The following is a 13,046-nucleotide window of genomic DNA, read 5'->3' on the forward strand; positions in this document are numbered from 1 at the left end:
GGAGGGGACAGTCAGGGGGGGACAGTCAGGTGGGGACAGCCAGGGGGGGACAGCCAGGGGGGGACAGTCAGGGGGGGACAGCCAGGGTGGGACAGCCAGGTGGGGACAGCCAGGTGGGGACAGCCAGGTGGGGACAGCCAGGGGGGGACAGTCAGGGGGGGACAGCCAGGGTGGGACAGCCAGGGTGGGACAGCCAGGTGGGGACAGCCAGGTGAGGACAGTCAGGTGGGGACAGTCAGGTGGGGACAGCCAGGGGGGGACAGTCACCCTCCTTGTCTCCAGTTCCAGCTCCACAGGACCACCAAGAAGGACCCCGAGGGTCTGGGTGGGGGGTCCCACTCACCCACACAGCCCACCCCGGTGGGGTTCAGCTCGAAGTCCTGGGGGCAGTTGCACAGGTAGCTGCCGGGGGTGTTGACGCAGAGCCCGTTGATGCAGTTCACAGGGTCTGCACACTCGTTGATGTCTGAAAGGATGGACAGATGGACACTGAAGATGAAGGTGAGCACTGGCAGGAGAGCCCAGCCCAGCCTGAGCTCTGTGCCCAGGTGTATCCCCACCCCACGGAGCCCCTCAGGTGTGGCAAAGCCGTGGATGGGGCCGGCAGAGCCCGGCAGAGCCCAGAGCAGGACAGAGCCCTGACCTGTGCAGTTGCCCCCGCTCCTGTCCAGCTCATATCCATCATCACAGGCACAGCGGAACATCCCGGGCAGGTTCTGGCAGGTGCCAAAGACACAGATGTTCTGGAAGGTGCATTCATCAATGTCTGCAAAACAGAGACAGCTGGGGACAGGCTGTGCCAGGGTGAGGGCCAGGACAGGCTGCTCCTGCTCCCTCCTCCTGCCCAGAAGTGACCAACCCAGCCCAGGATGGCCCTGCTGCCATTTGAGACAATCTCCTGGGGCAGCTGGGCCACTCTCCCACCCTCTCCCCTCAGCCCTGCTCTCCTGCTTTTCCATTTCGCAGGAATCCGGGCTCAGCCCCGGGAACCACCCGCTGCCAGTGGCACCAGCAGGTGCTGGGGTCTGGCTCTGCCTTGAGAGGTGCCAGAGGGGACAGAGAAGGCCAGCAGGGAGTCAGGGCACTCACCCTGGCAGGCCTTGCTGTCCTCGGTGGGGTTGAAGCCCATCTCGCACTCGCAGCGGTACCCGCCGGGGGCGTTCAGGCACTGCCCGTTCTCACACAGGTTCACGTTGTCCGCGCACTCGTCCACGTCTGCAGGGAGGGACAGCGTCCACACAGGGCTGGGGGCTGTCCCCAGCCAGCCCAGGGGACCCCAGGAGCCTGAGCCCACCCTCTGCTGGGAGGCTGCAATTCCTGCCACGGCCCTGAGCCTCCCCAGGCACAGCCAGGAGGGGCTGGGTCCCTGCTGGGGGTGTCCCGGGCAGCAGCGAGCGAGGCTGGTGGCCCGAGGGGCAGGTCCCTGTCCCAGCCCCGTTGCTGCTGGCAGCTCTCACCTGAGCAGGAGAAGCCGTCGCCGTTGAAGCCGTCGCGGCAGGCGCAGCGGTAGGAGCCGGGCGTGTTCACACAGTTGGCGTTCAGGTTGCACTTGTGCTCCTCGGTCGCACACTCGTCCAGGTCTGGGCACAGGAAAACACCCTGTCAGTGCCTGGCCTGGCTAATCTGGGCTCCTGGATGAGCTGGACTCAGGTGTCAGAGTGGGTTGGGTGGGAATGAAGATCCAATGATTCAGGATCATGCAGTTCCAGCCCCAGGGACTCCTTCCACTAGCCCAGGTTGCTCCAAGCCCTGTCCAGCCCAGCCTTGGACACCTTTTCTTGCTCCAGGGGCACACAAATGGCCCAGGAGATGGTCTGGGCACTTGGGGGCTCCAATACATCCCTGGAGACCTCTATGGCCATGAGCAGGACACTGTAAGCCACTGGCCATGTCCCCAAGTGCCACATCTACATGGCTTTAAATCCCTCCAGTGATGGTGGCTGGGCCAGGGCTGGACATTTCCATGAAGACATTTTCCCAATGTCCACCCTGAGCCTCCCCTGGCCCTGCCTGAAGCTGTTCCCTCTTGTCCTGTTGTTCCCCGGGAGCAGACCCCGATCTCCCCGGCTGTCCCCTCCTGGCAGGGAGTTGTGCAGAGCCTCAAGATCCCTCCTGAGCCTCCTTTTCTCCAGGCTGAGCCCCTCCATGCACTGGTGCTGCAGTGGGAGCTCAGCCCAGCTTCCCCAGGTGCCTGCAGAGCAGGTGAGGATCCCTCTGTGCTGGTTCAGGACTCACCGTTGCACTTGAGCCCGTCCCCGAGCCAGCCCGAGCGGCACTTGCACTTGAAGCTGCCGGGGATGTTGATGCAGGACGCGTGCATGTCGCAGTTGTGCGCCCCAATCTCACACTCATCGATGTCTGCAGAGGAAGGACAGTGGGGCTGGCACAACTCAGCTCTCCCAGCCCTGCAGGGCTGAGCTTGGGGTGATCCTGAGCTGGGTTTGGGCACTGACAGCTCCCCGAGCTCGGGGTGATCCTGAGCTGGGTTTGGGCACTGACAGCTCCCTGAGCCTGGGGTGATCCTGAGCTGGGTTTGGGCACTGACAGCTCCCTGAGCTCGGGGTGATCCTGATCTGGGTTTGGGCACTGACAGCTCCCCGAGCTTGGGGTGATCCTGAGCTGGGTTTGGGCACTGACAGCTCCCCGAGCTTGGGGTGATCCTGAGCTGGGTTTGGGCACCGATGGCTCCCCAAGCTCGGGGTGATCCTGAGCTGGGTTTGGGCACCGATGGCTCCCTGAGCTCGGGGTGATCCTGATCTGGGTTTGGGTACTGACAGCTCCCTGAGCTTGGGGTGATCCTGAGCTGGGTTTGGGCACTGACAGCTCCCTGAGCTTGGGGTGATCCTGATCTGGGTTTGGGCACTGACAGCTCCCTGAGCTCGGGGTGATCCTGATCTGGGTTTGGGCACTGACAGCTCCCTGAGCTCGGGGTGATCCTGAGCTGGGTTTGGGCACCGATGGCTCCCTGAGCTCGGGGTGATCCTGAGCTGGGTTTGGGCACCGATGGCTCTCCAAGCTTGGGGTGATCCTGAGCTGGGTTTGGGCACTGACAGCTCCCCGAGCTCGGGGTGATCCTGATCTGGGTTTGGGCACTGACAGCTCTCCAAGCCTGGGGTGATCCTGAGCTGGGTTTGGGCACTGACAGCTCCCCGAGCTCGGGGTGATCCCACTCTGGGTTTGGGCACCAATGGCTCTCCAAGCTTGGGGTGATCCTGAGCTGGGTTTGGGTACTGATGGCTCCCTGAGCTTGGGGTGATCCTGATCTGGGTTTGGGCACCGATGGCTCCCTGAGCTTGGGGTGATCCTGATCTGGGTTTGGGCACCGATGGCTCCCTGAGCTTGGGGTGATCCTGAGCTGGGTTTGGGCACCGATGGCTCCCTGAGCTTGGGGTGATCCTGAGCTGGGTTTGGGCACTGACAGCTCCCTGAGCTCGGGGTGATCCTGAGCTGGGTTTGGGCACCAATGGCTCTCCAAGCTTGGGGTGATCCCACTCTGGGTTTGGGCACCGATGGCTCCCCGAGCTCCCAGCGCTTTGGGGGAGAGGCTGCCTGGGCTGGGAGCCTGGAGCTGAGGATCTTGGCCCTGGTAAAGGTGCAGGGAGGAAGGGCAGGCTCCTGGCTTGGCCATCCCCTGGGAACAGGGGGGTTCCTGTCCCTCTGTGCCTGCCCAGCCCACTGCACATCCCGCAGCATCCCCGGCACGGGGGGCTCTGCAGGGCAGCTCTGGGAGGGTTTCCTGTTCTCCATCACTGGCAGCCCTGGCTCTGGGTGTGCTGAGCTCCCACCTGTGCACCCCGTGGTTCCCTTCTTGACGAAGTAGCCCAGCTGGCAGTGGCAGATGAAGGAGCCCTTGGTGTTCTCACACTCGCCGTGCAGGCAGATGTTGGGGTTCAGGTCGCACTCGTTCACATCTGCAGCACAAAACCAACCATGGGACACCCCGAGGACCCCACTGTGGCTCTGGGGACAGGAGCAGAGCTGGGACACGGCCAGGGCATGGCCAGGGCCTCACCAATGCAGGTCTTCATGTCCAGGGATGCCATGAAGCCGTCGAAGCAGAGGCAGCGGTACTCCCCGGGGATGTTGGTGCACTGCCCCCCGTCACAGATGTCGGGGTTATCCTCACACTCATCGATATCTGCACAGAGGAGAAGGTGAAGGTGAACACAGGAGCACGAGGGGGCAGGAGGGAATCCCCAGCCGTGAGAGGCTGGACGTGGCAAAATCACCCATCCAGGAAAACCCTTCCTCAGGAAGGGACTGCAAAATGAGAGCCCTCATCCTGGAGCCACCTGCAAGAGCCCAGGGGGCCACTGACCTGCACAGGACCTCTTGTCTGGCATCAGGGCGTAGCCTTCGCTGCAGCTGCACTCGTAGCTGCCCTCGGAGTTGGAGCAGTGGGTGTCACAGCCCCCGTTGGTGATGGTGCACTCATCGATGTCTGGGGACAAACACACAGCGGCCTGAGCTGAGGGACCCACGGGGAGCCAGCCCAGCCCCTGGCCCTGCACAGACAGAGCCCAGGCAGCAGCTTGGGTGGGAGAAGAGGACACAAATCTCCCCCAGCCACAAGAGAACTCCTCATCCCTCCTCCCCAGCCCCTGGCAGTGCCCTCGCAGCCGCTCACCCTCCCTCGCCAGCAGCACGGATTTGGCTGTCGCTCATGCAGGACGTTCCCCCTTTGCTTCACCCTCTGAACACAGCACACACGAGCCCAGCAGGGCTCTGGGCTCATCCCAAGGCTCTGGAAGGACGGTTTGGAGGAGCACTCACCGACACAGCCCTGCCTGTCCGGCGTGGCCTGGAAGCCCGAGTCGCAGGAGCACTGGTAGGTGCCGATGACGTTGACGCAGCGCCCGTTGCGACAGAGGTTGTCACTGAGGGAGCACTCGTTGATGTCTGAGGGGACAAGAGCACTTGGAGCAGCCAGCCCTGCTCAGGCCATCATCTGGTGTCCAAACTGGGTTTGTCCCATTGGTCACAGGGAGCAGCAAAACGAACAACAAAACGCTGGGAATGAGCTTGGCCCCTCCTCTTGGATGAGCTGGACCCACTTATGATGGAAGGCTTTGGGTGGGAGGGACCTTAAGGATCATCCTTGGCCAGGATGGGACACCTTCCCCTAGCCCAGGCTGCTCCGAGCCCTGGGCCACTTGCAGGGATGGGATGTACGGGATGGGGAGGAGGCAGGCAGAGCCCTGCAGGATCTCTCCCCATGGTGCTTCCCTGCAGGATCTCTCCCTGTGACATTTCCCTGCAGGATCTCTCCCTGTGACATTTCCCTGCAGGATCTCTCCCTGTGACATTTCCCTGCAGGATCTCTCCCCGTGACATTTCCCTGCAGGATCTCTCCCTGTGACATTTCCCTGCAGGATCTCTCCCTGTGACATTTCCCTGCAGGATCTCTCCCCGTGGTGTTTCCCTGCAGGATCCCTCCCTGTGACATTTCCCTGCAGGATCTCTCTCTGTGACATTTCCCTTCAGGATCCCTCCCTGTGACATTTCCCTGCAGGATCTCTCCCTGTGACATTTCCCTGCAGGATCTCTCTCTGTGACATTTCCCTGCAGGATCTCTCCCTGTGACATTTCCCTGCAGGATCTCTCTCTGTGACATTTCCCTGCAGGATCTCTCTCTGTGACATTTCCCTGCAGGATCTCTCCCCGTGGTGTTTCCCTGCAGGATCTCTCCCTGTGACATTTCCCTGCAGGATCTCTCCCCGTGACATTTCCCTGCAGGATCTCTCCCTGTGACATTTCCCTGCAGGATTTCTCCCCGTGGTGTTTCCCTGCAGGATCTCTCCCTGTGATGTTTCCCTGCAGGATCTCTCCCCGTGACATTTCCCTGCAGGATCTCTCCCCGTGACATTTCCCTGCAGGATCTCTCTCTGTGACATTTCCCTGCAGGATCTCTCCCTGTGACATTTCCCTGCAGGATCTCTCCCTGTGACATTTCCCTGCAGGATCCCTCCCTGTGACATTTCCCTGCAGGATCTCTCCCCGTGACATTTCCCTGCAGGATCTCTCCCTGTGACATTTCCCTGCAGGATCTCTCCCTGTGACATTTCCCTGCAGGATCCCTCCCTGTGACATTTCCCTGCAGGATCTCTCCCCATGATGTTTCCCTGCAGGATCTCTCCCTGTGACATTTCCCTGCAGGATCTCTCCCCGTGACATTTCCCTGCAGGATCCCTCCCCGTGGTGTTTCCCTGCAGGATCTCTCCCTGTGACATTTCCCTGCAGGATCTCTCCCCATGATGTTTCCCTGCAGGATCTCTCCCCGTGGTGTTTCCCTGCAGGATCTCTCCCTGTGATGTTTCCCTGCAGGATCTCTCCCTGTGACATTTCCCTGCAGGATCTCTCCCCATGGTGTTTCCCTGCAGGATTTCTCCCCGTGACATTTCCCTGCAGGATCCCTCCCTGTGACATTTCCCTGCAGGATCTCTCCCTGTGACATTTCCCTGCAGGATCTCTCCCTGTGATGTTTCCCTGCAGGATTTCTCCCCGTGACATTTCCCTGCAGGATCCCTCCCTGTGACATTTCCCTGCAGGATCTCTCCCTGTGACATTTCCCTGCAGGATCTCTCCCTGTGACATTTCCCTGCAGGATCTCTCCCTGTGACATTTCCCTTCAGGATCCCTCCCTGTGACATTTCCCTTCAGGATCCCTCCCTGTGACATTTCCCTGCAGGATCTCTCCCCATGATGTTTCCCTGCTGTGTCCCCTCACCTATGCAGGTGTTTCCCTCGGCTGTCAGCTCGTGTCCAGGGGGGCAGATGCACTCGAAGCTGCCGTCGGTGTTCATGCAGATCCCGCCCCGGCACAGCAGCGGGTCCCGCTCGCACTCGTTGATGTCTGCAGGGGAAAATGGGATTGGTCCCAGAACATCCCAGAACGGGAACAGCGCTCAGGGAACAGGGCAGGGAAAGCTGGGCTTGGATCAACTCCTGGTTGGAGTCTGAATGTTGGGAATGTCGGGAATGTCGGGAATGTTGGGAATGTCGGGAATGTCGGGAAGCAGAACCCAAGAGCCCCTCAGTGACAGCAGAGAAAGGGACTGAGGTTGGATATTTTAAAAACCTCATTTTCCTCTCACGTTTATTTTCCTGACTCCAGCCTTGAAGTTAAGAATGGAATATTTTCCCTGACTTGGATAAAACACCGATGAGATTTTCAGGTAAAGAGGGCTGGGACACACCTGAAAATGGGGGTGACAGATCCCTACCAAACAGCCCCAGATCAGTGGGAACCTGTTCCCGGTGAATCCCAGCCTGCATTTTCACTGCTGGTGTTGTCCCCTGCCCCAAGCTGGAAAGAATTCCTCCCCCAGGAGGCTGAAGCCAAATTCTTTTGCCAGACACAGGTGGGAAGTTAATCCTTGACCACAGGCAATGACAAAACGTCACCACCCCCTTTGGGGTGAGATGACTCAGCTCCCTGTCACCCAGGAAAAAAAAAGGATAAAATGGAATTGGACAAGTAACAGTGAGCATTAAATTAAAAATAAAAAAGAACAATGAAATTTATATCCTTCTATAAAGATCAGAAATCTGATTACTGCAAGGAGGCTGCAGGTCATGGGTGAGGACTGTGACATTCCCAGTGTCCCAGAAATGGAGCAGAAGGAGGAGGATGATCAGTGGGAGCTGTGGAAACCCACGCTACAAATTGTACAGAAAAGACAAAGCCCCTGCCAGGGGCAGTGATTTATTTTAAAGAGCACAGAGAGTAAAACATGAAAAATAAATAAATGGTGTTGAATCATGGCTTGAAGTGGTTTGAAAGTCCAAGCCAAGGCAGAATATTAAGAGCAGGTCAGTGAGACAAGCGAGTCTGGCTGGACAGAGGAGAGGAACATGGAATGCCAGGAATCAGAGGACAGCAAGAGTCTGGCTGAGCTCTTGGAGACAAACTGAGGTACTGAGGTCACTGATGGGATTTTTTAAACTCCAAACAAGAATTATTCAATTGAAAACAGATGAGACTCGGACAGAATGAAAACAAGCCCTGGGCAGACGGGAGGAGCTGTGAGGAATTGTGTGAGGATAAAGGGAGATTAAATGGGCAGGTGAAGGGAGCCCCTGGAGCTGAGAGGAGCACAGGGAACCCCAGAACTCCTCATGATCCACGCAGTGTTTGGGCAGCTGGGCAGCTCTGGCCCCGGCCCAGGAGGTGCCCGGGGGGCTCAGCCTCACTCACCCATGCAGTTCTTCATCATCATGAAGCCGCTCTCGTAGCCCTCGAAGCACTCGCACTCGAAGCTGCCCGGGGTGTTGACGCAGGAGCCGTGGCCACACAGGTCGGGGGAGATGCGGCACTCGTCGATGTCTGGGGACAAGGACAGGGACAGGGGCAGGACAGGCCACCAGCAGGGCCAGAGCCAGCGCTGGGCTATGAGCACCGCACACAAGGGAGCAGCAGGAAAAGGAATTCCCCATCCTTGGAGAGGCTCCCTGGGGCTGAGCCTTCACCCCACAGGCAGGAGGAGACTTATGGAGTCACGGAATTCCAGGATGGTTTGGCTTGGAGGGACCTTAAATCCCACCCAGTGCCACCCTGCCACGGGCAGGGACACCTCCCACTGTGCCAGGCTGCTCCAAACCCCGTCCAGCCCGGCCTTGATGCTCCTGCTCGTGGTCCTGCCCTTGGCCTGTCCCCAGATAAGTGCCAGGACCCCTCTGGGCAGCCCCTGCCCTGTGGCTGAGCCCCCCAAAGGCAGCAGGAGCAGCTCCGGGGGTCCCTCACCTGTGCAGTTCCTCTCCTCAGCATCCAGAGCGAAGCCATTGCCGCAGATGCACCTGAAGCTGCCGATGGTGTTCCTGCAGGTGCCGTGGGTGCAGAGCCCCGAGAACACCTTGCACTCGTTCACATCTGGGGGGGATCGGAGGGATTCAGCCTCGGGGGTCTCCACGAACCCCCCACCCCCGGCAGCGGGGCCGGCCCCGAGCGCCGCTCACCTTTGTAGAACGGCCGTCCCGAGAGCACATCGCCCCGGTTGGCAAAGCCGGGCCCGCGGGGACACAGCGCCTTGTACTCCCCGGAGCCCGGCCGGGGACACTCCTCGCAGTCCGAGCCCCAGGCCGAGCCCACCGAGCAGCAGCACATGTCCATGCGGAACTTGCCGGGCAGCGGCTCCGTGCACTCGTCCTCGTCCCAGCGCATGTAGCACTGCTCCAGCCGCACGTCTGCGGACAGCAGCGGCTCAGCCCGGAGCCCAGCACCCGGCAAAGCCCCGCACCCGGCACCCGGCACCCGGCAAAGCCCGCACCCGGCACCCGGCACCCGGCAAAGCCCGCACTCCGCACCCGGCAAAGCCCCGCACCCCGCACCCGGCACCCCGCACCCAGCACCCGGCAAAGCCCCGCACCCCGCACCCGGCACAAGGCACCCGGCACCCGGCACAAGGCACCCGGCACCCGGCACCCCACACCCGGCAAAGCCCGCACCCCGCACCCAGCACCCGGCAAAGCCCCGCACCCGGCAAAGCCCGCACCCCGCACCCGGCTCAGCCCCGCACCCCGCACCCGGCAAAGACCGCACCCGGGACCCCGCACCCCGCACCCGGCAAAGACCGCACCCGGGACCCCGCACCCCGCACCCGGCAGGGAGCTCTCCAAACAACCGGGAGCAGGAAAGGGTTTTTTCGGGAGGGATTCCGGGGCATGGACTGCTGGCAGCAGGGCCAGAGGATGGACCCTCACAGAATGCCGGGGTTTAGCTTGGGGAAGGTGTCTGAGATGATCGAGCCCAGCCCCTGAGCCAGCAGCACCGAGTGCCGCGTCCAGGCTGTCCCTAAACGCGGTGCTGCAAGCGCGGGTGGCCCCTGCAGAGGGCAGGGGTTTGGCACCGGGTGCCCAGGAGCTGTTTTAGGGCTGCTGGACCTTGTCCTTAACCCTGAAGGTTGTGTGGCCACCCCTAAAGCCCAGCCAGGAAGGACAATGGTGTTACTGGCTGGACCTGGGGACATGGAATTCTGCTTCAGCTGTGAGGTTTTGGGGGTCTTTCAGGTCTGACTCAATTCCCAAGAATTCCTGGTGGGGAGGGAGCAGCTGGGAGGGCAGGATCCGGGTAGAGGAGGTGTCCTTACCCACGCAGGTCCTGGCAGTGCCATCCAGGGTCAGCCCCTCGGGGCACTCGCAGCGGAAGGAGCCGGCCGAGTTCACGCAGCGCCCGTTGGGGCACACGCCCGGGAACACCTCGCACTCGTTCACATCTGGGGGCACAGGGGTGGGCAGGGTCGGGGTGGCACCGGGACACGGCCAGCAGCGCCTGGAGGAGCCCAGAGCTGCCCACCAGGCTCTAAATGGCAATTTATCCATGGAAACCGGGCACGAACGGAACCAGGATCAGGATCAGACACACAGACACAATCACAGACACGCAGACACACACACACACACACAGACACACAGACACACACACACACTCACAGACACACAGACACACACACAGACACACAGACACACAGGACCAGAGAGTGGAGATCCACCCCCAAGACTCGGAGAGCAACAAGGAGACGATGGCCACATTCCCACGAAAAGCAGATTTCCATCCCTGCAGCTCTTTACCTTCACAGGTGACCCCCTTCATGCGGGCGTACCCCCGGGGACAGGCGGTGTCTGCAAGGGACGGGGATGTCAGCAAGGAAACCCCTCCAGCATTCCCACAGAATCCTGGAATCTCCGGAGCTGGGATCATCCAGTCCAACTCCTGACCGTCCACAACACCCCACCAACCCCACCCGTCCCTGGGAGCATCGTCAGTGCCCGACCACCCTCTGGGGATTTTTCCCCGTTCCCGATCTCCTCTCCAGCCCCCGGCACAACTCCAGCATTTCCTGGGGAATGCGGGAGCCCAGCGGAGCCTCACCGATCTCGCAGCGCTCGCAGGGGCTGCCCCAGGCTGCCCCCAGCGTGGCACAGCACTCGGATTTCAGCGTGGCCCCGTTGATGTTCACCTCGCAGCGCCCGTCCTGGATGTTGAGCCAGCAGGTGCCCTTCATGCTGTCTGCAGGGACACAGCGGGGGCTCAGAGCCCTGGATCCCTGCCCTGGCACCCACTGATCCCTCGGGACACAGCGGGGGCTCAGAGCCCTGGATCCCTGTCCTGGCACCCACTGATCCCTCGGGACACAGCGGGGGCTCAGAGCCCTGGATCCCTGTCCTGGCACCCACTGATCCCTCGGGATGTGCGGCCAAGGCTGCTCCCACAAACCGGGCTGGTCCCCAGAACCCTCCCAGTGCCACCCCTGCCGTGGGGACACCTCCCCTGACCCCAGGCTGCCCCAGCCCGGCCCTGGGCACTGCCAGGGATGCAGAGACAGCCACGGCTGCTCTGGGGAACCAAGAGCCAGGAATTCCTGCCCGGGATCCCGCCTGGGGCTCGGGGTGGCAGGAGATGGAGCTCACCCACGCAGATGGTGCCGCTGGGGTCCAGTTTGCTGCCCGGGGAGCACTCGCAGGCGAAGGAGCCGGCGTTGTTCCGGCACAGCCCGTTCACACAAGGGTTGGACGTGCACTCGTTGATGTCTGAGGGGACCAGGGACAGAGGGGACAGAGGGGACAGAGGTCACTGCGGGGAGTGACAGGGGACACGGCCTTGGGGGACACAAACTGGAGAAGGTGAGAGCGCAGAGAGTGAAGAGTGGTGGGTTTAAATCGTTTTTTAGATTGTTTTAAATATAATAATAAAATTTAAGACATGTTAAAATGTATTATATATAAATATATAAATATATAAATATATAAATATATAAATATATAAATAAATATATTTATATATAAATATATAAATAGATATAAAAATATATAAATATATACAAATATATATAAATATATAAATATATATAATTATATGAAATATATAAATATATAAATAGATATATATATAAATATATATAAATATATAAAAAATATAAAAATATATAAAATATATAAATATATAAAAATACGCAATATAGAAATATCTTGTGATATAATCACGTTATATAGAGAAGTCTAATAACAATATTAAAAATGGAAGATTTAAAAACATTATTTGGATTGAGGGTGGTTGGGGCACTTGGGTGCAAAGTGCCAGTTCTCAAATATTTGAGGTCTCTGTGCACAGGAAACCATTTCTGCCCCTCCAAATCACAGCCTTTCAATCAAATTCCCCAATTGCAATTTTGGTCAGGCCTCAAGCTCAAATTTTGTGGCCCTGGAGGAAATTGCTCTGGTTTCCAGGCTGAGATGTCTCGGGGTCAGGTGTCCACTGCTTTGAACCCGGTGTGAGGTATCCCAAAAACCGTGGGGGAGCCGCCAGGCGCCCCAGGGCGCAGCCGGGGAGGGAGCAGGGAGCTGCCCCAGGCAGGAGCTCCTGGCCCAGCCCCGGTACCTTCGCAGGTGTCGGTCTCGGTGCGGAACACGAAGCCCTTGGGGCAGGTGCAGGTGTAGCTGCCGGGGGTGTTCCTGCACAGCCCGTTGTCACACAGCAGCCGATTGACGCTGCACTCGTCCACATCTGGGGACAGAGGCGGCAGCCGTGAGCTGCTTTGGGCTGGGAAGGGTTAACTGTCCCCACACCGTCCCAGGAGGGACCCCCGGGGTGGCTGATCCGGACCCCAAACAATCCCAGAGCGCTGTCCCCGCCGGGACCGTCCCTGCGGGAATTCAGTGCCAGCTCCCTCGGGGGACAAGAACATTCCCTGAGCTCCACCCAAACCCCGGCACAGCTCCAGCCCTTCCCGGCTCCTGTCCCAGAGCAGAAACCAGAGCTGCCCCTGCTCTTCCCTCTCCCGGAACTCCTCGAGTCCCCCCTGCTCTCCTGGAGGCGCTGAACACCCGCAGGGAGCAGGGAACGAGTCCCGGTTTTCCTTTCCCCACTGAAGTGTCCTGATCCCGACCCATGAGTGCTCCACCTTCCTCCCTTCCCATCCTCCCCCCGGCTCAGCTGCTCGGGAGGGTTTGGACCGTGCTGGAGGGGATCAGGGGCTGCAGCAGCTCCTGGAGGTGCAGCCCCTGCATCCTCTGCATCCCCTGCATCCCCTGAGCCCCCACAGCTCCTGCAT

The 13,046-nt window shown here is 59.8% G+C and overlaps 1 protein-coding gene across 2 annotated transcripts in view; it reads right to left on the bottom strand.

Moving 5' to 3' along the window:
- The window catches only part of FBN3 (fibrillin 3), a 69,330-nt gene that overhangs the window by 18,236 nt on the left and 38,048 nt on the right, over positions 1–13,046 (bottom strand). For both annotated transcript variants that reach the window (XM_058858612.1, XM_058858610.1), the window contains exons 18-35: positions 12,374–12,499; positions 11,407–11,526; positions 10,868–11,005; positions 10,567–10,617; positions 10,086–10,211; positions 8,956–9,183; positions 8,744–8,869; positions 8,198–8,326; positions 6,728–6,853; positions 4,774–4,899; positions 4,319–4,441; positions 4,013–4,138; positions 3,786–3,911; positions 2,236–2,358; positions 1,458–1,580; positions 1,090–1,215; positions 644–766; positions 344–466 (exon numbers count right to left, since the gene is read on the bottom strand). In XM_058858612.1, the coding sequence (XP_058714595.1) occupies positions 344–466; positions 644–766; positions 1,090–1,215; positions 1,458–1,580; positions 2,236–2,358; positions 3,786–3,911; positions 4,013–4,138; positions 4,319–4,441; positions 4,774–4,899; positions 6,728–6,853; positions 8,198–8,326; positions 8,744–8,869; positions 8,956–9,183; positions 10,086–10,211; positions 10,567–10,617; positions 10,868–11,005; positions 11,407–11,526; positions 12,374–12,499 (2,289 nt within the window). The remainder of the gene's footprint in view (positions 1–343; positions 467–643; positions 767–1,089; positions 1,216–1,457; positions 1,581–2,235; positions 2,359–3,785; positions 3,912–4,012; positions 4,139–4,318; positions 4,442–4,773; positions 4,900–6,727; positions 6,854–8,197; positions 8,327–8,743; positions 8,870–8,955; positions 9,184–10,085; positions 10,212–10,566; positions 10,618–10,867; positions 11,006–11,406; positions 11,527–12,373; positions 12,500–13,046) is intronic.

The sequence above is a fragment of the Poecile atricapillus genome, chromosome 28 (assembly GCF_030490865.1).
Source record: "Poecile atricapillus isolate bPoeAtr1 chromosome 28, bPoeAtr1.hap1, whole genome shotgun sequence".
Classification (NCBI taxonomy): domain Eukaryota; kingdom Metazoa; phylum Chordata; class Aves; order Passeriformes; family Paridae; genus Poecile; species Poecile atricapillus.